General features: G+C 38.9%; 2 protein-coding genes across 5 annotated transcripts in view; both read right to left on the bottom strand.

The window, feature by feature from the left end:
- LOC145448515 (uncharacterized) overlaps positions 1 to 19,295 on the bottom strand; it is a 34,942-nt gene extending 15,647 nt beyond the window's left edge. Inside the window, exons 1-2 of one of the 4 annotated variants that reach the window (XM_080326918.1) lie at positions 18,579 to 19,295; positions 14,921 to 15,132 (exon numbers count right to left, since the gene is read on the bottom strand). In XM_080326918.1, coding sequence (XP_080183044.1) covers positions 14,921 to 15,132; positions 18,579 to 18,733 — 367 coding nt within the window. In that variant the 5' untranslated portion in view covers positions 18,734 to 19,295. The remainder of the gene's footprint in view (positions 1 to 14,920; positions 15,133 to 18,578) is intronic. The other 3 variants (XM_080326916.1, XM_080326919.1, XM_080326917.1) reach the window with 3 other exon arrangements.
- Positions 19,296 to 20,250: 955 nt separating this feature from the next.
- Positions 20,251 to 27,274, bottom strand: LOC145448882 (RING finger protein 32-like). Its single transcript, XM_080327325.1, has 9 exons — positions 27,180 to 27,274; positions 26,707 to 26,809; positions 24,496 to 24,573; positions 23,816 to 23,902; positions 23,530 to 23,705; positions 23,321 to 23,445; positions 22,898 to 23,101; positions 20,751 to 20,925; positions 20,251 to 20,671 (listed from the first exon to the last, which is right to left on the bottom strand). The coding sequence occupies exons 1-9, from the start codon at positions 27,210 to 27,212 to the stop codon at positions 20,369 to 20,371; spliced, it is 1,284 nt and encodes a 427-aa protein (XP_080183451.1). The 5' UTR covers positions 27,213 to 27,274; the 3' UTR covers positions 20,251 to 20,368.
- Between the last annotated feature and the right edge of the window lie 411 nt (positions 27,275 to 27,685).

Raw genomic sequence — 27,685 nt, 5'->3', positions numbered from 1 at the left:
TAAAATCTATTCCATCAAGATTAGGCACACACATGCTTGAGAGTTTGCTTTCATGCCACTAACTAACATACTATGGTGATTAAATTCCACTCTGGGACCAACAGTTTCACAGCGAGCTGTTGCTTGCAATATACATAAGCTATATTTCCTTTGCAAAAATAGTTCTTATCACAGCACTTGTTGCAAGAATTTTGAAATAAATTTTTGGGTACAAGTTTGTATTGTAATATCATGAACTGGAATGATTTGAGACTTTTTATTAGTATGTAACATTATTGATGTATGGCAATAATATTTTCTTTTCCGTTGACTTGTTCTTACTTGGAGATTATACTGTTACAAGTAATAGGCACGTCCACTGGCTTGTAGTAGCACATAAAGGTTTTTTGCATGTGCAGAAAATTGCTCATCACAACCAAATATCTATAGCAGCATGTGCGTTTGTCATATCATCATGAATTGCACTATACATAGTGTAGTGATCGGATGTAAATAATAATACAACTTGTTTATATATCCACTGTCACAAACATATTTTGCCAACCTCAAACCTCCCTATCCTTCTATGACCTTGCTTATCGGCAGGGCTGTAATGACTCGACCCGAGTCGCAATTTTTCAGTGACTCTAATCCATTTCTGTATACACTCGACTTGTACTCGAGTCATTGTGCATGACTCGACACATTCTACATGACTTATTGAAGTCTCGTATATCAGGAGAGATAATTGGAAAATAGTCCCAGATACTGCCTCAGACTCGAGTCTAATACTATGACTCCGGCTCGACATGTTGCTCCCTAGCTTGAACTTGGAACCTTGCGACTTTGTTACAACGCTGGTTATCAGCTTCTTCAATCCCAGTTACACATTAAAGTTAGGAATAAACTTATGACAATTTCATCAATGTTTGATTGAATCCATGTTAAATTGGGTGTCCATGAGAATTAGCAGCAGGCCATAAGTCATAAGGGTCCGAGTCACGAGTCAATATCGAATTATGTGTTTTCAATGCATTCAAGTGCTTTTATACGAAGTGATATAAATATCTGTAGGACGCTGTGACAACGTAGGATTATGGCACAACCTGGATTGAATACTTTGTTTGACTATAATTTCCTCCAATTTTATGGCAATTCAACAAGGACGTATGTGCATTGTGCACTTGTGCGCATCAAGTTCCAAACTGGAATGTCATCAAGTTCGGCAGAACAGAGACCACAATGGAATTGATGCGTGAAATCTCGATTGGATTTTCACAGGTCTGTGAGAAGCAATGAATTCAATATAAGTTTTGTGAAATCAAATTGAAACTTTTATATTTTCAAGTAAATAATTCGAGTCAAAATTCTCAATCCTACTTATAGCAGCCCTGTATTAAAGTGATATGAGGCTCGGGTGCAATCGTTGGGTGAGTCAATCCAAATGCAACTGCAAAAGCATTATTTTACAAAGGAGGTCAGTGGTCAATAACAAAGAACGTCTGCTTTCTGAAGGCATTCAAGTAGGTTTCTCTATTTGCACTACTGCGTGGTTTTAGTACTCAGTTACTTTTGCTTTCAAAACTTTAGGTATGAAGTCTTTCACTTTTAGGGTTACCATTTGTCCTCTTTTTTGACTTATTTGAAAGTGTCCTCTTTTTTAAGAATTATGGTTAGATATAGGGCCGAATTCCACTGAGACACAATTAGTCAGTAGTGTAGTAACGCTCGGTGGCTATTTCAGGAGCTGGGCCAGAAAGTTGACCTTCTTTTAGTCAACCCCCTGATAATGTGAAAGAAAAACTGTATTTTGGGCGCTGTTTTTTGAGTCAACCACCTGATGATGTGAAAAAAAACTGTATTTTTTTGGGAATTGAGCGTAGTTTCGACATGGGAAAAATTCACCTTTTTTTCAGGATTTTCCACCGGTTTTGCAAGTTTAATAATTTTGAAAAAGTGTCCTTCCTTCAGATTTCCAAAATATGGTAACCCTACTTACTTTTCTCTTCTAGTGCTCACATTCCTGTGCCGGGGATGCAATTCCTCACTACCTTTGAAACTAACCAGCAGGGTTACAATGATTCGACCTATCTGGTTCAAGGCCATGTACACAACTCTATTTAACCTCTGCAGTGAATTTCTATCGGGGCTTGCATCGCTGCTTTTTATGACTTGGACTCGAGTCTCAACACCACGACTCGTACTCGACCCTTGGCACCATGGCTTGGACTCGGACGTGAATTGAAAATGAATCAACTCAACTCGAGTCAAAACTGTCACAGTATGATTGAATTGTCATTTCGGAGCTTCTGACTTGGTTACAACCTTGCTACCTTGATAATTACTCGTTACGAAGTTCATTTTTTCTTTCCACAGAGTTGTTGTTATCAAGTCCATTCGAGTCAGCGCAAACTATGCCTGGAGTCAAAGTCATCACAAAATTGTTCATGTCCATTGTCCCGTCATCAAATGTTCAAAGTGACTCGAGTCAAGCCAAGGAAAGTTTCAAAGTGACTTGAGTCTAGTCGGATCATCTCAAATTTCCAATTTCGACTCAATTTCAAGTCACCAAATATTGAAATATAGTGTCATTTGATGTGATATCCAACGACAGGTGTATGCGCATTGCACATGTTCGCTCGGACCTTGTCAAACTTGGTGTATCGATAGCGTACCATCGTTATTTAGAAGTACCATGCCATGCGTGTAATCCAGATGTAAGCCATGCTCTTGGTCTGTTGTTATTCATATTTAATTGGCATATTTAATAATTGTTCTATTTTCTATAGGCATAATTAGTAATTAAGATCAATGATGTTAATGTAAGATTCTTGCCGGAATAAATTGGTAAGATTTGCATTGTTAGATAAGACGCAGTGGGCTAGTATTGATTCTGTTTTTTGTGTAACTTTTAGTTCACCGTATCACTTCCGCATTTCCACTGCTACAAGATTCATGCACCTTGGCTTTAGTCAACGAATATATTGAAGGATATACAAGTGTCGATTTGGTTGTGGTACGCGTTAAATACAGGGAGCCTCGCTACGTAATTCTAATTTGATCTTGAAGAGCCGTAATACTTGGCTTCGTGGCAGTTCCAGACCATCAAGTCAGGGGTTAGTTATTTCTGAATGTCGGTGAGAATACTCCTCACAGGGTATAGTCATGTGGAATAGACTACTATGGTAGTATAATTCCATGTATGTGACGTTTATTGACTAAAATGATACAAGAAGGCTGGTGACAATGAGCAAGGATAAATAATGTCTCAGCGTGTACTTGTACGGGTTTACTAGTAAATTCGACACTTGGCGACCTGCTGTTCCAATCCACTCCTGAACCCAATAACTAACGCGAATACATCAATACATACGTGCCCAATTCACCAAGTGACAAATTCACAGGCAAGGAGACATTAGTTACCCGGCAATTCCATCGAATTGGCCAAGAAAGCCTACCAACTAGAGTTCTTAGTAAATCATCACTTTTTATCGACAACCAGTCAACTGACTGTTAAATATTCGTCACTCTGGGGTTGTGTGCTCCCTAGTCTCTAAATCCCATGCATGATTTCGAATACAACGACCGACTTCAGAAACGGCATGCAAAGTACATAGTTATTCAAAAACAATTGCTCATTACTTGTGCTCACAAATGCTATTAATTTGCAATCCAGCACATAGCATAAGTTAGGCTTACCATATTTTGGAAATCAAAAAAGAGGACACTTTTTCAGAAATTTGCAACTTGCAAATCCGGAGTAAAATTCTGAAAAACCGGTTAATTTTTCCCACTTTGTGATCGGTTGACTAAAAAAAAAAGGTCATCACTTATGCCTCAGAGCTCAAAATAACGTTTTTTACTCCACATTGCCAGGAGGATGACTAAAAAAAAAAAAGGGTCATCTTTTCGCTCAGAGCTAGAATCACCGTTTTGCACTCCGAAATACCCGCCGGAGCTTCACTTCTGTGCTAATATGCGGCATATCACTCGCAATTTGCTCTAAATCTGCCTAAATTTTCAAAAAAGAGGACAAAATCTCAAAAAAGAGGACAAAAGGCCGTCCTCCGAGGACACTTTCAAAAAAGTCAAAAAAGAGGACAAATCCTCTTAAAAGAGGACGTATGGTAAGCCTAGCATAAGTAAGATCAATTCATGCATGTGCGAAACACATATGTAACCAGAGGTGGTCAGTAACGAAGTACTTCTACTTTTTCGAAGTACTCAAGTAGTTTCCCTTTACTTCTGGTACTTACTCAAGTAGATCTGATTTTCGCTACTTCTACTTCATAATATTTTGTGATCTAATTTCCGCTATTTTCAGTTTGTAAAGTAGAAGTAGTTTATCAAGTAGAAGCTATCTTCCAACCAGGAAGATAGCCTGAGGAGTTTCGGGGCTGTTTTCACGAAGTATCAACATTTAATTTTCAAAAAAGTTGAGTAAAGCCCAGAATTTTCGTCGCGCTCCATGGATACGGAATAACCAGTATGATTTCATGAAAGTATCGGTGAATATAATTTAGGTAGTGGGTTCGCGTGGTTCCGTTCACACTGCATTGTCGCCCTTCGCCCATATGAAATATTTCATCACAGTATATTATGGCTCATCATAACGTTTGGAACTGATGTTTCGCAATCTAGCATTTAGTTATCATATCGTAATCTAGCAGTCCATGGCGTGTCCTAATCTGGAAAAGTGGACTTTGACTGTTTTCGCATACCACCTTGGAAACTGTCTGGACTAAAGACATGAAATAAATGTTCCGGCTTTAGAACTAGTATTTATATTTCACTTTAAATTCTCTGTATCGTATACTTTGAGTTATAAAGTTTTTTTGTCTGGATGACATACATGTTGAAGTATAAAAGCAAGTGTAGTAATGTCTTTAATTTCCAGAAATAAAGCTACACAATATGGCCTTTTTACAATCCACCATATTTTTGATTAATGTTTACTAATCACACAAAGTGTTTACACCGTATCCTATACAACTTCTGCATATTGCTCTTTGACCAAACTATGTGCCTTATAATATAGGGAAGGGCGCGACACCATGATATTTTCTAAAACGTGCTGTTCGATTAATCAGAGGATTAGTATCGCATTTCTATATCAATACAGTCATTTTCATACCATGATGCTTTAGCTCGGCACCTTTCGCAGAGTTCAAATTGCACCTTTCACAATCCATGCGAACGAATTACGATCGTTTTCACAACTACTTACTTACTTCAGTAGATTTAAAGTCAGTCAATTCTACTTCTACTTCTACTTCAAGTAGTTTTTGGTTGCTTATGGAAGAAGTAGTTCTACTCGTACTTGAGTAGCTTTCTTGGCAACTTTGACCATCTCCGGTTGTAACCAAGTCACAAGTCGATCGCACTTTCATAGTTTTGACTCGAATCCAGTCATTTTAAATTAATCACCGAGTCAGGTCAAGTTTAAGCTGCGGAGTTGAGTCTGAGTTCTAGTGTCAAGACTCGAGTCCGAGTGTTCACAATTTAGTGTTGAGTTCAAGTAATGTTCAACCCAATTTTTTTACAGCTCTGCTTAGGCAATATCGAATGCCTCGCATTCATATGTGCTAATTCTCCTCTTTTTTCCAAGTTTTGGCCCTAATATTTATGCACGAGTGCTGATGGACGAAATACCATTAATGTGTAACTTTACTATTATTCAAAGTCACAATGAAATGCCTGTCTCTACCGTCTGAGTCTTGAGTCATGCGAGTAAAAGTTGAGTCAATATTCAAATTGACAGAAGTTGAATCGAGTCATTACAACCCTGTGTGCAGTTGCGTAGTTCCACACAAACGATAATTATCTAACAGATTTATCCATGCTAGTTGTACTATTATAATGTCAGTCGAAGACATCGTGAGATGACTGCAGTTCAGTGCATGTCAGAGATGTTCTTGTCCAAAATTAGGGCTGGGCACTATGATTCGAGTACTCAAACCTGAATCGAGAATTAATTTAAATGATTCAAGTCGACTTGTAAAAGACGATTTTTTCAAGTACTGAAATCATACGCTCCTCGCAATTGAAAGAGAAATTACTGACGAGAATAATAGTTTTGATACTATTTCCACTGTGGAAGCCTTGAAACCTTGATTGGCTGTGTCGCAACATACCAGACATGGTACAGAGCTACGAACGTTACTGGAAATAACACATTTCTAAAATCATGATCATCACACAACATTGTCAAGAAGCGCAATGCAATCGGTATGATCGAAAAAATAGTATGTTTGATGTGACTGATAACAGGCATGATGTTCTTTGTAGTGGCATAAAAAGTGAATATTTGAACTTTGACATAGTACATTCTGTTGTGATGTCATAATAAGTGATACTTGAATACTAGACTCGAAGCGTAATACATATTCAGAATCGATTCACTCAGGTACTCGATTTTGCCCAGCCCTCTCCATAATGTCGCTGCAGATATATGAGACGTAAATGCAATCTTCAAATAAAGGATGCGTTTTGATAATGTGGTCATTTCTCGTGGGACAGGTCCTAGTTAAGCAATCTTAGGATAGTGACTCTTGTCAAGACAAGTCATGCAAAGCACTTGACTGAAGTCATCCCCACAATGCTTCAACATGGTCGAAGCCACAAGCATCGTTCTGATTTCGTGAGATCTGCATCGGTCAGAGGTGGTCAGTGGTCAGTAACGAAGAACTTCTACTTTTTTGAAGTACTCAAGAAGTTTTCCGCTACATGGGTATTTTCTCAAGTAGATCTAAGTTCCCGCTACTTCTACTTCTTGATATTTTGTGGTCTACTTACTTACTTTTTGCTATTTTCAGTTTGTCAAGTAGAAACAGTTTAATCCTTCAATCAGAGAGATAGCCTGAGGAATTTCGGGGCTGTATTCACGGAGCATCAGCATTCAATTTTCATAGAAGTTGAGTGAAGCCCAGAATTTTCGTCGCGCTTTGCGCACAATAGTCTAATATGATTTCATGAACGTATCGGTGAATATGATTTAGGTAGCGGGTTGTGTGGTTCCATTCACACCGCATTGACGCCCATATGAAATATTTCTTCACAGTACATATGGCCCACCAGAGCGTTAGAAACTACCATTTTGCAATCTAGCATTTACCTATATCGCAATCTAGCAGCCCATGGCGTGTCCTGATCTGGAAAAGTGGACTGTGACATTTTCTTAGCAGACCACTGTTGAAACTTTCTGGACGAAAGACATGAAATATATTTCCGCTTTTTAGTAGGTTAGTATTTATATTTCTCTTTCAATTCCCAGCAGGGTTGTAATGACTCAAGTCACGATTTTCTGATGACTCGACTTGACTCGAGTCATTTTCTTAAAATACGGAAAAATGACTTGAGACTCAGACAGCCAATACCGACATTTCATTGTCATATCGAAGAATAATAAAGTAACCACACTATTGATATTTCGTCTATTGGCACTGGTACTTGAAAATCTGACCAGAAACTTCAAAAAATGAGGAAAATAAGTATATTATAAATGAAAACCATTCGATATATCATCGAACAGAGTTATAAATAGTGGGTTTAACAAATTTTAACTGGAAACTGAGCAGTCAACACAAGGACTTGGACTCGGACTCGAGTCATAATAGCATGACTCGGACTCCGCCGTCTGCTCGCTGACTTGACTCGGCGGTGAATTAAAAATGACTCGACTTGACTCAAGTCAAAACTATAAAAGTGAGATTGACTTGTGACTCGGAGCCTTGCGACTTGATTACCACCCTGATTCCCAGTACCAAAATTAGAGTTCTAATTAGTTTCATTTCTTTTGTCTGGAGAACATACATGTTGAAGTATAAAAGCAAGTGTAGTAATGCCTCCATTTTTCAAAAATAACGCTACACTATATGGAATTTTTACGATCAGCCATATTTTTTATTAACATTTACTAATCGCGCTAAGTGTTAACACCGTATACGACACTTCTCCGTGTTGCTCTTCGACTAAACTACGGGCCTCATAATATGGAGGGCGCCATACCATGATATTCTCCAAATCGGGGTGTTGGAGTGAACAGAGGATTAGTATCGCATTCCCATATCAATCCAATCATTTTTATCCCATGATGCGGACGTATGCTTATGCTGTCGAAAACTGATATCTCATGGGATGCATCAATATGAATCAAGCTCGGCACCTTCCGCATAGCTCAATTCGCAGCGTTTGACAGTCTACGGAAACAAATTGCGATCATTTTCACAACTACTTGAGTAGATATAAAGTCAATCAATTCCACTTCTACTTCAAGTAGTTTTAAGCTGCTGCTACTAGGACTACTACTCGTACTTGAGTAGATTTTTGCGTCACTATTTCTACTTTCTTCACTACTTTAACCATCTCTGGCACCAGTGCAACAAAAGTTATTTTCCGATATTTACTATCACTTGGACAATGGACAACATGTTATCCCTGCTCGTTAGTTTATTTCCACTTTGTGGTGGCCGATTTTAATGACAGAAGTATTTCAATTTTAAACTACATCAACTTCATCTTAATGAAGTAGAGTGATTTCCAGCTCATAATTTTGCTTCATTAATTAGCAATTTCTATAACGCTATCATTGGCCCTTCTCAGAACATGTGAAAAAAGCATCAATTTCCCTTCCAGCATGCCTGGAACACAATTTTCTACTGTAAATACTATTATTTCCAGAAACAGCAAAATTTAATTTTAAATAACTTAGCTTTTACTGGTTGGAATTGAACCCAATTTGGGGTAGGCCAACAGCATTTTTAGGCAACTGAACAAGTTCCGAGAGTCAGTAGCGAAATTTGGAAAAAAGCTTCTTCAACAGCCCCATTGAGCAGATTTGCACCTAAGTGATTCTTGCTGGCTGTAATTGCAATTAGATCAAAAGTTTTACATCTTAAGAAGCTGGACCGATAAAAGATCGAACTTTGAGCAACATTTAGATGTGTCCTAAAAAAGATCAAAATATTTCATTTTCGTGGTCAAAAGTTTCAGTCAAAATTATGAATGCGAGCCATTCTATATCACTCGACCAGAATTGAAAAAAATGGGTTGAGCTCGAAACTGAACAGTGAACTCTATGACTTGGACTCAACCCTCTACTCACTCACGTGGACTTGACTCGGGGGGGGGGGAATTGAAAATGACTCGGCTTGACTGGAGTCAAAACTATAAAAGTGGGGTTGACGTTTGACTCGCGAACTTGTGACTCGGTTACAATCCTGGTTGATGCTAACTCTGCACAAGTAGCTGATTTCAGGCCATGCCATAGCTACTGATGTAGGTAAGAAAGCTTCATCTCTACAAATTCCTCTAGTTTGAAAATGATTGAGAGGAGCCATAGCTGCATGACGTTTGTCAAAGCATCTTAATGGTTAATGATCAATGCAGAAGGAAAGTGTCACCACAAATGGGTGCAATTTTCTGAATTAGAATCTGTTACAATCTAACATGGACATCATTAAATTATATTCACTCATAAAATCTATATAGATTACAAATGCTACTTTCTACTTACCAAATTAGTTTTGATTTCAGTGCCGGAAATCTAAAAGCATCACCACTTGAGCTTATGCAAAACAAAATATTTGGTAAACAATATGTATGTGATCTCAGCATTGGTGAACATTGCACGTTTGAAATCACAAGATAAATTCTCTCTCTCCCTTTGTATGAGTTGACCTCGCCAACATTTAGTCGAGCAGCGGTTCTCCGCTAATCACAATCCATTGCCCCTTAGCTACGAAAGAGCAAGATGTCCGCGCCTCCCAAAATCTATAGGGTCGGTGTCATTGCATGCAAAATAAGGTCAGTCGTCACATGAAAAATAAGGACACTAGGACAGTCAGAATAATATTTGGGTAGTGGGTTAGCATATTTAGGGTATGGGAAGGGGTTAGTATCATTTAGGTTGGGGGTTGAGGGTTACAATTAGGGTGGGAGTTATTGTCATTAGGAATATGGCCCCGATTGTGCGCAGACTGACCTCATTCTGCATCCAATCGGACCAAGCCCCCCTAAATTCCAAACCCCGAGATTGTGACACCACATAACGATAACATTGGATCGATAGGTGATATAATTTTTCTCTTTCTAAATTCAACCCTGATCCCCTCATGTACATGATAAACTCATCAGTAGGGCAAGTTTTTGCAACTTTTTTTTACAGCTTCCTAGATACTCAGAATCTATGTATTATGTTTCAAGCTGTTAGGAGTGATTTTTATAGTGCAACTTTTCTCTATTTTTCATACCAATTTTTACTACAACTTTGATTAAATATTGCACAAAAATGTAAAGGAGTGATTTAAAAACATGCTATAAGCTATTCCTAGGTTGGTTCTATTCTCATTTATTTGCGTAACATAGAACTATATGCTGGGTTAGTTGTATCCCACTGTTATCTATGACACAATGGCTCGCAACCAAGAAATTCAACTGTCCTTTCCATTTCACGAACGCCCAGGCGAGTCCGCCGAAATTTTCATTTCCCCTTGGTCACCTTATTCAGGCTATTTATTTTTTAAAGTCGCCAAGAGTGAGTTTTTAAAGTCGCCAAGAGTGAGTGTTTTTGCAACGCCTTGAGTCAAGTTTGCAGGCCTAGGGGGTTTGGGGTGTTATTTCACTTGTTTTATGGGGAGGGGTTTATCGCTATTCTGTTTGCCTTTTGGGGAGAAATATTATTCCCGCATTGCGTTATTTTAAATCTTGCTGTGTACCCGCAAAATATATAATTTAAGGCGGTCTTGCCAGAATGTCTATGAAATGGCAAAGTCACAAATTTGATGGCTCTGCAGGAACTAGGTGATACAAAAGAACCTTTCGAGCATCTCATACCCTACAAATTCAACAACAAATTATCAATGCAACTTTCGTCAAAATTAAGGGCAACGTACAAACAAGCACTGGAAGGAGACAAAAGGAAAAAGCTGTTGATTCTGAGCCATTCTTTGATGTTAATAATTAAACCATAACATATATATACTTAGCAGTAACTAATGGTGTGTTTGTCCATTCAAATTCAGTGCTTGTTCTTGGGATGTCTCAATGGATCCGTGACATTATCTCATTGTTTAAATGTTTTGCCCCTCCCAAATCTTCATCCCGGATGTGGCTATGAATATGACAGCAAACCACAAACTGGATACAAGCGATATTCAAGTTTTACCATGCGTCATAAACTCGTAGCCTACCTCATTCAGTCTAACCTAAACTATTAGCCACCCAGTGTTGGGACGACTTGACTTGACTTTTCCAGATGACCCGACTCAGTCACTTTGCAAAAATGATTTGACTTGGCGCTTTAAAATGTGGATTGACTCGTGACTCGAAGCAAAAGTTTCAAGGCAATTTCAAGTCATCAAGTAATCTGTAGCCTAGGTCACTATACCTGTACTGTACGTAGGCCTACGTACAGTCGTACATACATGTTCTCGACACACTGATATGAACAACCTATCATTCAACAATTGCGCAGCCTGGTTTAATTGAACCTCCGTCACTATGTCGCAAATAACTTGACCACGAATGAGGTGATTAAAGCCTAAGTTGCTATAGACTAGTAGTATTCTATTCATAGTAGTGTGTTCCTGTTCGATAGACTGCTGGGTGCTTACATTACTGAACCTCCTGTAGGGTTTAAATCTGACTGTTATAGTTTATACATACATACGGTATTTATTCGTCAACAACAACAACTGGTGCCGACATTGATTGCACTGTATGGATTTGTAGGTGGATTGTGTATTGAGTATTGCATCATATAAATCTGTTCAAACTTTGAGGTTTCATATTCTATCATCTATTTGGCTGACAGTTAAAGACGTAGTGTAGCAGTTCTACGTATATGTAACCCACTCCACGGTGAAGGTATCATTAACTCGATATTTGTTGCTCGATTCAGAATTAATAGTGTATCAACCTGCATTTCAATGATCTTACAAAATATAATGACTGGAATCATGCCTCGTACTTTCGAAAATTCGGCATGACTCTACGATTTGATCCCAACATGGTAATCACCCAGATGTGGTCATTGTGATACCTGATCAGTGATCATGTTTCTATTGCGTATTGCGATATCTGATACACATAACGAAGCCGGACAACCTTTGGAATTATAATACACCCCATAATTGATCTGGTCTAAAAGTAGTTCCATTAGTAGACCCATAGGTCCATTTCAAATTTAAATAATTTGATGGATTTATGTTGTCAATGATCAAGTCAAGCCTCACATGTGTGAGTATTTTGATTAATCATTTTTAAAAATATTGTTGGGTCAAAGTCTGGTTTTCCTCAGTGGTTGGGGAATGTCTACTAGATGCACAAACACTGTGTGCCCGACAATTCGTCCCATCCAATCTTCAAGGTCGTTGCATCATGCACACCATTCGTTGATATGTAGGTAGGTAAGATGTTTTGCAGATGAATATTTGAATAAGGTCAACTTATAGTACAATTTGAATGGTGCTATCCATGACTAAGAGCCAGAAGGTAAATTCAAATTCAGTCTTTGTGTAGCTGATGTGTCTTTCGATTTATGTCATGAATAGGGCGATTTTTTTCGACATGTCAAAATAAGTCAAAATTGTAGCGTTAGGTCACACAATTTAGGTCTGCAGCCTGCTTTTCGTTTGTATCGTATATGTTTGCACTGTTAATTAATCATAGCCTATATAAAGGCTATGGATGAACTTGTTATTTGACATTATACACCGTACAGCTTGTAGCCTACTATTGTAGACAGCCCATTGTGAATCATATATGGCCAAATGAAACAAATAGGTCGACATGGTGTTATGCTCAACGTCTCGTAATATCCTAACAGAAGCAAGACTGTGTGGGCAATGGAGATGTAGCATTGTCGGAATGAACCAACCGGCATATCACCAGTGTACGCACAACGCACAACTTCGGTGTTGCCAGCCAACAACTGCTGCTGTTGAAAGTTCCTCCATTCTTGGCAAGCTACTTACAAAGGACAGACACTTTCTGCCCCAGAATGTAGGAAAGCATCTTTCGTTGTACTAAAATAAATTTCAACTATTTCTACCACAAGACATGATGTAACTAAGTAGGCCTACTGGAATTCTTCATAGGTCCGGATTTCGTGAAGTTTTTTCATGTAAAAATCTGTCCGTTTTTAAGTCAAAAAAGTTTTTCAGGTCAAACTACTTTGTGAGGACGGGCAGTTCCAACCAGAAATGAAGATAATTTGTACAATTCTAACATGTGGAAAAACACCTAATTTACATACACGAGGTCAAGATTTGGTAAAAATCAAGTTTTTCAATGAAAAAATTTCGATTTTTTTTAGGTAAAATCTTTTATTTTTTTGGTAAAAATAATCGCCCTAGTCATGAACTGGGTGAGCTGAAAATGAATGGAAAAATCAACATTATTTACACTTGTGTCTGGTTCAAGATGTTGCGGCAGAACTTATCATCGTGCAATGTTCTCTTTTCAGACTCTGCATTTACACCATTGTCTGTGTAAAACAGCGAGGGTCTTGAAGCTGACGACCTTATAGAAATATGACAACGGCTCGTCGCGCCACACACCCAGATGAATAAATGTTCATTTTTCTCATTAGCATTGATAAGAGTTGGTTTCATGCTAAAGATACTAATCCCTCTTTTCCTCCAGGAGGGTACATCAAATGCATGTTGTTTTCATAGCGATATCGCATAGTTCTACTTTTCTAATCACTATTATAATTCACATCACCAGTGCAGGCAAATGGTATCATTTTAGCGTAACTATCGCCATGGATTACAGCTATTCACACGCCACTTTCGCAGCAGTTTCAGAATAACCCCTTGTCATATCGTCCCTTCATACGTTTTCACCCACAATCGCCGCGTTTCATATTTTCACCCCAGTTTCTCAAAATCACCCACTGAGGGCGATATCTCCCACCTTGGGAACCACTCGAATAGATGATACATCCCTTTGAAAACTTGAAGCTAATTTAAGATAAATGATGAGTATTATGTACAAGATATTATATGATATAGAGCTTCTAGTTGTGAACTTATCCCAAAATTATGTGTATATTGTGTTACATCTTACAAGATATTTCAACCTTGGACAGCGTCCCATTGGTGACTAGAATTGATAAAACTCAACTAAATCAGCTCAACTATATTTCAATACGGAGTATAAGAATAGAGTAATGAATTGTGAATGATATTTATACCATTTCTTTGTCGGATTATTAGTGGTGTTTTGTAGTAGGCCTATGTTGTTATTGTCACACATACTTCGTCTATGCCTCATGCTGAAACAAGGCTCTTCATTTTGAATATTTGCTCTTTTTATGCTCTGCTTCTGTGATCATTCAGCATGCATGGCTCTTTATCTATTTTAGGCAAGGGCAATAGTTTATTTGATGAGATGTGCCAAATTGTTCCCCCTCCTCCCTATTTTTGCAATCTACTAGCGTTTCAATTGATAAAAGTGTTGTTACACTGAAGCAACTGATTGAACCATCACATTTTTTGTAGTCCGCCACTTCAGTGCACAACAAAGCTTGCTTGTGTGCTGTTGCTATATCCATAAAGAATTTCAGCCTCAATCCAACGACTTGAAAATGGTGCATTGATGATGTCCGGTATTGTTTTGAGTCGTTACCTGACGCACCCACTGGTAAATTATTCCAATTGATGGTTAAATTGACATTTCCATTAAACACAGTTTTTAAACTTGACGTTTCAATCCTATTGTGCATGAAACATTGCCCAGAATCATCATTGCAAGAGCCTATTTATCAGTCTCGCTGCCGTATGCAGGTTACAAGCTGACGATGTGTCTGCTATCAGCTCATGTGATGTATTGGTGTTTTAAAATGTACTAGATAAGAGATGCAGTCATTTTAAAAGTTGACCTAATTCATTATATACAAGCGCAAGCTTGTGTTGTAAGTCAAGAAATGTTAAATCACCAGCATCAAATCGTCTTCCATAGTCCGAAAAGTTCCTTCCTTCTGATTTCTTGGCAGTTCCACCATACCCAAAAGAATTTTTATCCTCGCCAAGTTGTAACGTGGCCGCATCGGTTGACCAACCGACACGTACAATGTGTGCGTCGGTAAACTCGGAAGTTGTGACTTGAAGATTTTCAACAATCTTAACTTCATAGCATACCTTTCCTTGCCTGAAGGAATTTGTTGGCGTTACATCAAAAAACAATGAAATACACGGCACATATCACTTTTCCATCAAACATGTACGCATGCTCTGCAGATATGTCATCATCACTGCGTCACCGGCACTGTTTTCATGGACGAAATCTACCTGCTCAGGACTAGAGTCTGTCAGGCTTGATTTCGAGATATGACTCGAATCATGCCTACAAGCAGGAATGGAATATGGAAATGCATATTCTGAAACCCAGGCGTACACTAACGTAAACACTAGGGCTGTTCAAAAATAACCTTTTTTCCGGAATCTTGCGGGTTACTTGATTAAATCGTTAGGTTGCCTTAAAAAATGACGCACACCAAATTTGAATTCATTCCAACCAATATTCGCGGATTTCGTAGAGTTTGAAAATTTTGAATTTGCCCGAAAATGCAAAAAAAAAATTTTTTCAAATTTTTCTGCCGACCCCATGGAATTATTGCGCTGTCTTCAAAAACAATGCAAAACAAATTTGACTCAATTCGAAGCCGTAGAAGTGGAGTTATTCCAGTTTTTCTTTGATAATTCTGGGATTATCCTTGATTGGTGGATCATCCCAGAATTATCATCAAAAAACTTGAATAACTCGGCTTCTGCAGCTTGGAATTGAGTCAAATTTGTTTTGCATCGTTTTTGAAGACAGTGCAACAATTTCATAAGGTTGGAAGAATTGGAAAAAAAACATTTTTTGCATTTTCAGGCAAATTCAAAATTTTCAAACTCTACGAAATCCGCGAATATTGGTTGGAATGAATTCAAATTTGGTGTGCGTCATTTTTTAAGGCAACCTAACGATTTAATCAAGTAACCCGCAAGATTAAGGAAAAAAGGTTATTTTTGAACCGCCCTAGTAAACACACGGGTACCTATACATAGTTACGGTACTAATGATCGATGAGATAGTAGCCTACTATTTTGCCATTATCTATGACTTGACTTTACGTTTGTCTAGGATTGACCAATTTAGTGTTCTAACTGCAACAGTTCCTTTGGCAACTTGAAACAGATTCCCATATTAGGCCTATCTCTTATTCTGGTTCAGAATATTTTCTTCCAGTTTACAAACGATCACAGTGGGAACTTGCAGGTTGTTCAGAGTAAAAAACATTAATGTGTAGGTCTAGGTCACTAGTCAAGAGCTTTATGAAGTATCTGTTTATATTATTATGACCGTTACTTCGATATTGATTTGTCGGTTGCCGGTGAACTCGGCCCTCGGTGAATACGGCCCCACAAATTCGGCTCTCTGTGAACTTGGATCTCGGGAAATTTTGTATCAAGGCCTATTAACAATTATTAATATGAATCAATAAACTAATAATATTATTATCAAGTGATTTGTCAATATTGTGCAGAGGTCAGGGCATGCATAGATCACGCAGTCACGGCGTGATTAGATCACGTGATCACGGATTGCGTAAGCGCGGTAGATAACGCGGCGCTGACATATCAATTACGCATGGTCTGCTCGTTATTGGAACTGTAGGTTGGGGGTGAGGTATTAGGGTTGGGTAGGGGATATTAGGGTTTGGGGAGGGGGATGTTACGGTTGGGGATATTAGGGTTGGTGGTGGGTTAGGGTATCCCAAGATTAGGGTGCCCTGACATGAATATCCCCCAACCATAAAATCTAGAGTTACCATATTTAGGAAATCGGAAGCGGAGCATATTTTCATTTATGTTTTCGGAATCAGTGCGACAGTAGCTTTTGATCAAGATCAGATTCAGTAAATTTTGCCCTCTGGATGATATCTTTTGAATTGCCAGAAATCCTGCAGTCGCTGCCGCAAAATAATTACGAGAATAGCCTCAGCGAAGCAAAACGAAGCTGCAAACTTGGTTGTTGCCATTCCATGATTACATTCGATTAATTCCAGTAACCAATCATGGTGAAACGGTAGCGTGCGTGGTCGAGTCTTCGATATCAGGCTCCCGCACTGCGAGATCTACCACGGCACGTGATTCTTCCCTATCTGAGATTGACCAATCACTTCATATTGATAATAATATTAGTTTTTGTTAATACACGTTATCACAAAATTTCCCGAGGGCCGAGTTTGTGGGGCCGAGTTTGTGGGGCCGAGTACACTGGTAATCGATTTATCAGTACCGACAAGATAGTGTAATGGTGAAGCGTCCGGCTTCTTGATCGGTAGGTCGTGGGTTCGATCCCCGGCTGGGTCAGACCAAAGACCTGATTAGTAACACTGGTATTAATGACTTCCCTGCTTGGCGCTCATGCATTAATGGGATAGCATGGAGGGGTGGTGCATGACTTAGAAAGTCGTAAAGGCTATATCTGCACGTCCTTGTCCAGCGGCATATGCACATCACACACTCATGGTATGCATATGCACAGATCCGTGTGTATGTGTATCATTAGCTGGTGTATATGCTGCAGAAAAACATCAAGGACAAAAATAAACTACGTCCTTTCCTTTCAGTATGCCTATGCTTAAAAATTTGTTGATACAACTACAACTGAGAAGTGTCTATGGCAAAAATGCTATCAAAATCATTGAAATGGGGCAAGTTGGTCATGTTACCTTAGAAGATGTCATGATGAAGTGTAGAGGCCCATTTCGAAAACCACAGCCGTATATCCATGAATAGCTTCACTCTTATTCATAAGCAATTTTCAAATTTGGTTGTAACATTGCATCAAGTATGTGGTGTATGTGAATGCTTAATCATAGAGCACTGCGTGTCACAAATTAACAGAGAATCATTCTCTGTCAGTAAGATTGTTGTTATTTCCATAAAAGGAAACAATCAATTTTTCAATTCAATTTCAGAATCAAGCAGGACTCGTGAATTAAAAATGAGATAGATTCAGCCATCCTAGAAGCTAGTTTGCCAGTATAAAACTGACCAATTTTCGTCTATTCAGATGTGAAAGCTCAAAGGTATCGTCAAGTCTTTTGTTGCGAAAGAGATCTGTACACAGACACTAGGCTATGCTCATTTGTCATTGTGTTGTACTCGTGTAGAGAAATTAAATCTATTTCAAATCGCGATTTATCTTTGAAATTTTATGTCAGGTATGAAAATGTATGCCAGAAGCTAGGAATGCGTTCGGGAACTTTGTACAACAACCACGAGGCTAACTGCTGCCATAGTCACAATGACTTTTATTAGATGGTTAATTTCTTTATAGAGATGTTCAACTTCTATGCCCACTGCAAGCTTGCATAGTGTAGAGATTGTACACCTTCAAGGTACAGGTAGCCTTCAGTTGGTAGTGCAAGATTTGCCAAGATCAAGTGTGTACAGAATACTTAACGCAGCTGCCTGATAGTGATGGTGGGCATATTAACAAATGTCAGAATGTATCTTCCTAGCATTCTCATTTCCATATCTTTTCTGCAACATCTCATTGCAGTAATACACATAAATATAAATATGATTGACCAATTATACCTGACGCCAGATGTTGCTTTAGCACCTGCCCACATATACGCGAATCCATCTTTGTGCATTGGCTGACAACTATATCGGTCAGGGGAAATCTCAAGGTTCAAATCACTTATGTAATCGTCTAGTGTTACGGTAGTTTCTGAGGCTCTAGACATCATTTTGCCGGCTTTTACTGGGATTCTTCGCAAATCAGCACCAGGAGCGTTACTTTAAATAAACATAGTTCTATCAGCCTGTTGTAAAGAACACAGATTTTAATACCTGCCGAATCGGCTTATCGCCTATATGTTGAGCGTAATTCGAGTAAAAATATGAGCAGGTCAATGGATCGTTCTGTGGTCAGAGAAAGAGTAGCCTACCAGTGTCACAGTCCCTGCCCGGAGCCGGAATCAAATCCCGGTGGCTGAACGCCAGAATGGTACATGCTAACCTTATTGCTGCATCCAATCAATACAGTATACCAGAGGCAACCTGTCATATGCATCATTGAGCTGTCAGATCCACAACTACGCATGATTCTAGATTTCTAGCAACATTCGATAGCTTACATATGCATTAACGCATAAAGTCGTCTAGCTGCGATAGGGAGCAAGTGTGAATCCTTATGTGATATAATACTCAACTCAGCAACGTGGCGGACGCGACAATCCTGCGTTAGTCTGGTATCTGACAGTTCAACGGTGCCCGCGACGACAGTTGCCTCAGATGGTATATTATTCGAACAAATACACAGTACAATAGTAGAAAGAAAATGGCAATATCCCAATTTTGCACTCTCTCCGGTCGCTGAAACGAAAGCGACCTCTACCGAGCGCACGACGCACGTACGGTGATTTCTACTCGGTAAAATCATAGCTTTTATGAAATGTTCCTTTCAATTTTAATATAGCCTTTCTAAAGGCTATCATTTGACAGCAATGTGTACTAATAATGTAGCATAAAATTGCTGCGGTACTAGATCAATTGATGTTTGAACCATAGATAAAGAAGCAATTAAATATTTAATATGGTGGAACCTTTTCTTTTGTGAATATATTAACGGTGAATCGATCGAATGTAAGCCAGCGAATTATCCGCTAAGACACACGACAGTACGATGCACAAGACGACGTAATAAATACTGAACAGACAGGACGACGAAGTACCGCTTCCTAATTTAACATCCACCACAGCCTAATGCGCGGGCGTTTTTGCAAAGACGCCATAACAACAGCGACGAACATGGGGGGGAAGCACAGACAAATCTTATTATTATTATTAATTCACGGCATTTCAGATTTCAGTGACGGTTGTCGCCATTTTTGGCCTTCGCGGCATTCATATTCGGTATCTATGTCTTTCGTATCCTTCTTTATTCGCCAGTAAGCGCTTCAATCGTTCACTTTCACTCTTCGGTCAGACTCTCTCCCGCATGCATCCAACGGGTCTCTGGTGCTGTCTTTACAGAGCGTGGCTTACTGCGTTCCTGGGCTTTTCAGGACACTGTTAGTACTGTGGGATCGGTGATGAGGAGCCCATATAACCTCCGAGGCAAAGAAACTAACTCGAATCGGGGTTCGAACCATCCATCGGTGTTTAGCGCAGTCGTTTTACATACTGCGCCACTCGCCTTCCACACGGACATATCTCCGACTCTTCGAAATCCAAACGTGCTACTGCCGAAACACCAACTCCCTCACAACAATATAACTTTATTGACATCAACACTCGTAATACAATAATCGCAATATACTTCATTTTTAGCTTCATATTCGAGGCAATATAGCTCATAGCATCACACTGGTCACACACGATCAGGAACCGCTATACAAATCGCGTTTGATATACATAGATCTGCACACAGGACAACGGAAATTCATATGATTCTGAAATGCTAGTGAGTGATTAAAGTTCAAAACACCACCATCAATTGGAAATTGCGAAACAGAAAAATCCTCCAGCGCACGCAGACATTGTGCGTGATAAAGATGGGAACAGGATAATAATGATAAAGCCGCTTTCTTTTCTTCTGTACCGATAATGTCTGGTGACGTGTCCATACGAAAAGGGTCGTAGCGCTCATAACTCTTGTGCTTCTCAAGGGCGGCGTCTTTTGACTGAAATCAAAGACGTCATTGAAAATCTAGAAGCGTAAACCCTGTTTAAGGAAAACAAATGGTCGCAGCAACGCCTCACCTTTTTCACCTTACAACTTCTGGCAGATTTTTTCCGGGAAGGCTGGTTCAGGAGGCTCCTTAAACATATAGGACAGTCCGCATCTTCTCTTTCCAAAGCTTTGACTTCGATATCTATCCAGTCGTCTTCAGTGAGCCGGTGAATGCAGGAATCCTCGAAATGCTTGAATATTTGCCTGAAGAATGAACAAACCAAGTCTTGTATGTTTCGAGTATCGCATTGTAGATCATGTGTCGCGAGGTCGGCGAGGGGATAAAAATAATAGAACTGTTATGATTAATTGACATATTCATCTCAAGTGCACAGAGGTGGTCAGTAACGAAGTACTTCTACTTTTTCGAAGTACCTAAGTAGTTTCCCCTACTTCTGGTACTTACTCAAGTAGATCTGATTTCCGCTACTTCTACTTCGTAATATTCTGTGATTTACTTACTTTTCGCTATTTTCAGTTTGTCAAGTAGAAGTAGTTCAATCTTCCTATCAGGAAGATAGCTTGAGGAGTTTTGGGGCTGTTTTCACGGAGTATCAACATTTAATTTTCATAAAAGTCGAGTAAGGCTCAGAATTTTCGTCGCGAACCGCGCGCAGGGGATGCGTAGTGACCAGTATGATTTCACGAAAGTATCGATGAATATAATTTAGCTAGCGGGTTGGCGTGGTTCCGATCACACAGGGATATCTAGAACTAGATATCTAGATATCCCTGCGCTCACACCACATTGTCGCCCTATTCGCCCATATGAAATAATTCATCACAGTATATATGGCTTATCATAACGCTTGAAACTGATGCTTCGCAATCTAGCATTTACTTGTCATACCGTAATTTAGCATGTCCATGGCGCGTCCTAACCTGGAAAAGTGGACTCTGACTTTTTTATTAGTTTTAGAGCTGATTTAGCATACCACCTTTGAAACTTTCTGGACTAAAGGAATGAAAAACATGTTTCGGTTTTAGAAGTAGTATTTATGTTCAACTTTCAATTCCCAGTATCATATACTTTGAGTTGTAATTAATATCAGTTCTTTTGACTTGATAACATACATGTTAAAGTATGAAAGCAAGCGTAGTAATACCTTAAATTTCCGAAAATAAAGCTACACAATATGACATTTTTACGGTCCACCATATTCTTTATGAACATTTACTAATCGCACAAAGTGTTTACACCGTATCCTATACAACTTCTCCGTATTGCTTTCCGACTTAACTACAGGCCTTATAATATGGGGGATGGCGCCATACCATGCTATTTTCTAAAACTTTTTGTTCGAGAAAACAGAGGATTAGTATCGTATTTCCATAGCAATACTATCATTTTCATCCCCTGATATGGATGAATTTTATTGAATACTTATGCTATCGAAAATTGGATACCTGCTGGTATGCATCAATATAAATCAAGCTCGTCACCTTTCGCATAGCTCAATTTGCATCTTCTTACAATCCATGTGAACGAATGAGGATCGTTTTCACAACTACTTACTTACTTGAGTACTTCTAAAGTCAGTCAATTCTACTTCTACTTCAAGTAGTTTTAGGTTGCTTATGGAAGAAGTACTTCTACTCGTACTTGAGTAGATTTTTTCGTCGCTACTTCTACTTCTACTTGAGTAGCTTTCTTGACTACTTTGACCACCTCTGCAAGTGCAACACACGTCCACGCCCATCCATGTCGTCCAACTATCACAAGGTCGAAGTGAAAGATCATCATTCTTTGAAATATACAGGACCTAAAGTGTGGAAAAATATCTCGTGGGCTATCAAACAGTCGTCGAGCATGTCCAAATTCAAGCAATTTCTACTATTTGAATACTAGTCATCCCTCAACTTTACCGGACCATGACCTGACATACCGATCTCGCATTCCGTCACATTCCACCTCTTTTTGTCGCTTGTCCTTTTATATTATCTTCTTTCACTTTTTATTCAGTGTATATACCCTTTCTTTACATCGCCTGAGCCCAGGTGGGTGTCTGATTTCAAAGACTACTCCAAGTCGTTTCGACACCTTCCTATCTTTGCATTGTATCAGTGTCTTGTTGTGTTTTAAAATGATGAAATTGTTAATAAACTGATACTTTAGCCAAGTCATTATTATTATTATTGATTGAGATGCTGAAAATGCTACATGATTGTTGCTAACCTGCTCGATGCGACAGACGCATCAATGTCTTCCAAGAACCGATCAATCGTTTCCGTGTTCGTCATGGCCACCATGCGATCAGTTATTTCCTGAAGCTTATCTTCATAAAAAATTTTCCTCAAAGTAGCATTCGTAGGAGGAACTGTTCTTCTGAGATTGAGATACCATTTACGTACAACGTAGCCGCGCCAGACTGACTGGATCCTTTTGAAAAGACGAATAATCAAATTGCATAGGTCTGTCCCCCAATGTGTCATGATCACGGGTGGTGAAACTAGTCCTATATTCAGTATTAATGATATTGATCACAATGCTAACCAGTGGATAGAGCAATTTCACTCACAAAAATAGGGCGAATCTGTTCTAGAACTAACTTCTATTTGGCGGCACCTCCAACTACCGTTCTATTGCATTTACATTCACCTGATTGCAGCTCGAACTTTGTATTCCTTAGTACCGTCGTGCACTACGCGGGCTTGGTATTGAATTTTCCTACACATTGGACACGTCTTTTTACCAGTGAATCTCTCAAATGCTTGAATACACGCCTAGAGGATATACAAGTTAGTCAATCTCTCAATCACAAGTATTTTGATAATAAAAGCAGTTTGTCTCTATTTGATTTTACTGACCTTATGAAATACATGTGAGCAGCTTAAAAGAACTTGATCCTCAGTTCGGAACTGTTCTTGGCAAATAGCACAAGGATGTTTGAAATCTTCTCGCTCAATGGATCGCTCTTTCACGGTCATCCATTCATCACTAGTCAATGGCTCGTCGGGACGTGGTACCAGTCCCATCTTTTGGGCTTGAATAATAAACGATCAGTAACAGCTAACTAGCTTGATGTGGTTACTTGAGCCTTGCATATGCCAAATATGAAGATAGGTGAGGAACAATATGGATACCGGTACTCACCAAGCGAAGGCTTCGGTAAAGGATCTAAAACATATTCCCTTTCTGCATCACGCATCTTTCCTTTGCTGTGTGAGTTCCTTTTGCGGCCTTAACATAAATAATAAACTATAGCCTACCCCTTTCAAGTCGAGGAATATTAAAATACAGTTGATTTTTAATTATTTATAATTGAACTACTTTCACTCCTTTAGAGTACTCAAGTAGGTTTTCCTACTCGCACTACTTACTCAAGTGATAATGATTTTAGACTGCTTTCACTTATAAACAATTTTCAGTTTGTTAGGCAAAACTATAAGCCTAGCAGCTACAATACTTATTATTGTATTTAATTCAAAATTGCTACTGCTATCTGAGGACTTCTACTTTGATCACCTCCGGTTACAATATTATTTGCACCAATGGGGTCATTTTTGATATCTGATAGATAGCTAGAGCTGGCATAAGGTCATTCAATAGATCCCTTTTCTTTTTGTGCTGACACTGATATCATCATGCTTGTCACCGTGGGCTCAGAATTGCAGCTGTTGCGATGGAATGACAAAATATGCTGATGAGAATGTGCAAATAAGAATCCCTCAGAAGCATTTGGGTGGCTTTCAAGGTATTAGCATTTCTTTCTGTTTATGGTGGTAACACATTGCCACACTCCATGTGTTCATATAGGTATATATCATATTTACCTGTGTCAATGGTTGGTTTCATATTTTTCAATGCATGTCGTCTTCTCTTTTCATCATTCTTCATTCTTTGTTTGATGCCTGATGTTGAAGAAACTAATAAATGCCAAAACCTAAGTATTTACAACAACTATTAATTATCTAGCTAGGATAGAAACATTTTTCTGTGTTTTTGAGTACAGGTTGCTACGGCGGGCAGTGCTGAGCGGTGAGGCTTATGATTGGGAGTCTATTCTGTTGGAATCAGATTCACAAATATATAAATCCTAAAAGGTTTACTGATGAAATCGTCGACTCGTCACATGCATGATCCGTAAAAAGGCACTGCACGTATCCAATCTCGAATGTGGGTCTGGAATATACATAATAGCTACATCTAAAGGGAAGGTGTTTGCTCTGCACTTCATATTGCCAACTTCACTATTCAATGCATATTAAACCTTCGGTTCGCAAAATACCATACTTGGACTGTAGGCACCTTCAGCAGCTCAACAAAAAATTTGAGCACTATGGTAAAATGAGTATATTGAAAAGGAAACACTGTGATCTATTTGAAGTAAAGAACGTGATACTCAAGCTGCATCTTTAGTAATTGGTGAACAGCATACAGGCGCAACTATCGAATTAATCAATGAAAATTTGTGCTTATGGAATCAAGTTCGTATGATAATAGTAATTTGTTTATTGAAACTTATTAATGACAATTATTTTAAAATACTTATATGCAGTTACATTTCTCTATAATTGTGCCTACAACACTCTCATTATTTAACGTCAGCATTCCTTCAAATGCTTTTCTCCGTATCTGAAAACAAAATGGGGTTGCGTGTATATGGGGATTTTATTTTCCCTAAAATTGGGGTCGCGTCTCAAAAAGTTACCGACCCCTGCCTTAAAGGGTAACGAAACATTGACAAATGGTGTATTTTCAGAAATTTTCCTACTAATTTAGTCACAACACTGTAAATACAATGATATATTGAAAAGGTTACAAACCTATATTTTTCTCCTCTTTTTACACCTCAAAAAGTTTTTACAGTGCCACCATTTGTTGTGTCAAAATGTTAGGCGGGATGGCTTGAGTCAGACTTGAGTCAACTTTTTCGTATGACTTTACTTGACTCGAGTCACTTTGCAAAAATGACTTGATTTGACTCGGCAAAATTTACGAGTCAATTTCAAGTCATTGTATGTTTGGGTTGTTCGCAATACGTCGTTGTCACTTGCAAGAGGAACCAGTCATTCACTACGTTACACTGATCCTCCATTGTTACATCACAAATAAATTGACCGCAAACGAAACGATCACAGCTTACATTGTCGTAGTGTAGCAATAGATTAATCTAACAGAAACGTATCTCTGAGTCTTAGACGGCTCAGTGCTTACATCATTGCGCAGTTTTCACCTTTTTCCAACACCTTTGTATTATTTAAATCGGACGAATACCGTATATAGTTTATGCGTATATATTCTAACGGATGTGTAGACGGTTAGTGTATTGTACCACATCAATTTGTTCAACTTCTCGAGGCTTCATATTCGATCCTCTATATTAGCTGATAATAACAGACTGTAGCATGTAGCTATACAGTTAGTCACATTATTTATTAGCAGTTCTTCGTGTGCGTGGGCGATACAACACCTTTTTACATGGATATTTAACTTTATATTCGTTATTTGATTCAAGATAAATGGCCAATTAATTTGTCCTTCACCCAGTTAGCAAAATGTAATGACTTTGCATCATCATACTTCGAAAATTGAATTTGATTTGAATCGTGACTTGACTCGTGACATGAATTGACTTGACTTGAGTCAGCTCCAAAAAACGAGTGACTTGACTTGACTCGAGTCACATTGAAAATCGATTGACTTGACTTGACTCGAGTCAAAATGTGCAATGACTCGAGATGACTCGAAGGTAGTGACTTGATCCCAACACTGCTTTCCAGACTGACGAAAGAGGTTCTTGCTTATATACAACGCCCTTGCGTATATGCAATGTTTGTTTCCAAACTATGTAAGTTACGACATTAACCCTTCTCAAAATTTCACAGAAATACAAAGAATATTATATAGGCCTACATGTTCAGGGGCAGTAGGCTATGTGTTTGCTCTGACAGTACCGCATGAATAGACAATTTCAGTCAACACTGAACCTAGGTGCACAGCATCCGAAAAGATCATTTCTAATTAGTGTTGCTATCACTTACCAGTATAAGATTTCAAAGTGTCACATAGTGACAGATCGCCAATCGATAGCTCATTGATTATGTGATCTTGGAAGGCTCCAGCAGTCGTAGCTGCTGACCGGACCTGAAATATTGTTAGATGATATAAAAGAAACACCATAGAATTAACTTGCAATTTAAATATATTTGCTTAGGTTGCTACCAGCGCTACCGCCCTATGCCGGTTAGTATTCGATGGTATCATTCCAACCTACGGTAATCACTTAAATTTGTGTCGGTTTGTCCCGAATTCCCCATTTCACGGTGATGATTTGGTAAGGTATTCAACTTCACAATCATATCGTTGGAACAGAATTGAAAATCAATACGGTAACCTAACGAGATAAGATGATCAGATGATTGTCATGATTCTATCTCATTCTCGGAGAAAACATCCAAATTTTCAGAACATGTTGAACGTGTTAAGCCTAACTTCATTGGAACCGTTACCGTACCTTGTTGTCCTTTTCTTTTAGCGAGTTATGCATCGCAGATGCACGGTTCAATTACACTACCGGTATGGGTTCCCCCGTGTCGTACTTGTTCAATGTTCAACAATACCGGCTGTAGCTGCAGCGTCCCTAGAGCTCTGTAGCAACCACAGCGTGGCGCTAAAGTTCCCAACACTACTCATGCCATGGCCTTTATAAGGGCTACGCTCATACTACGGATAATAACCAACATGCGTACGTTAATAATAATAATCTATATTATTGTCATTAGGTCACGACGAAAAAAGGAATCCGACTCGAACGTGAGACAAACGATTTCAACATTACAGGAAAATACGTGATACAGTCATACAGGTGACAATAGCAAGTGATAGGAATCGCTTTTCATTTTGATGGTGGAGTTGGCATAGTTGTAAATCCAACTTAATCGAAGCGCTACAACCCGTTTCTAGCTTCGGCAGCAGCACGCTTCGAAGGCCTGTCTGTGGTCCTCCTCCCTACGTCGCTAT

This window comes from Botryllus schlosseri, chromosome 10 (genome assembly GCF_051294905.1).
Source record: "Botryllus schlosseri isolate E-star chromosome 10, Bs_hap1, whole genome shotgun sequence".
Taxonomy (NCBI): domain Eukaryota; kingdom Metazoa; phylum Chordata; class Ascidiacea; order Stolidobranchia; family Styelidae; genus Botryllus; species Botryllus schlosseri.
This window is presented reverse-complemented; position numbering and strand designations above follow the sequence as displayed.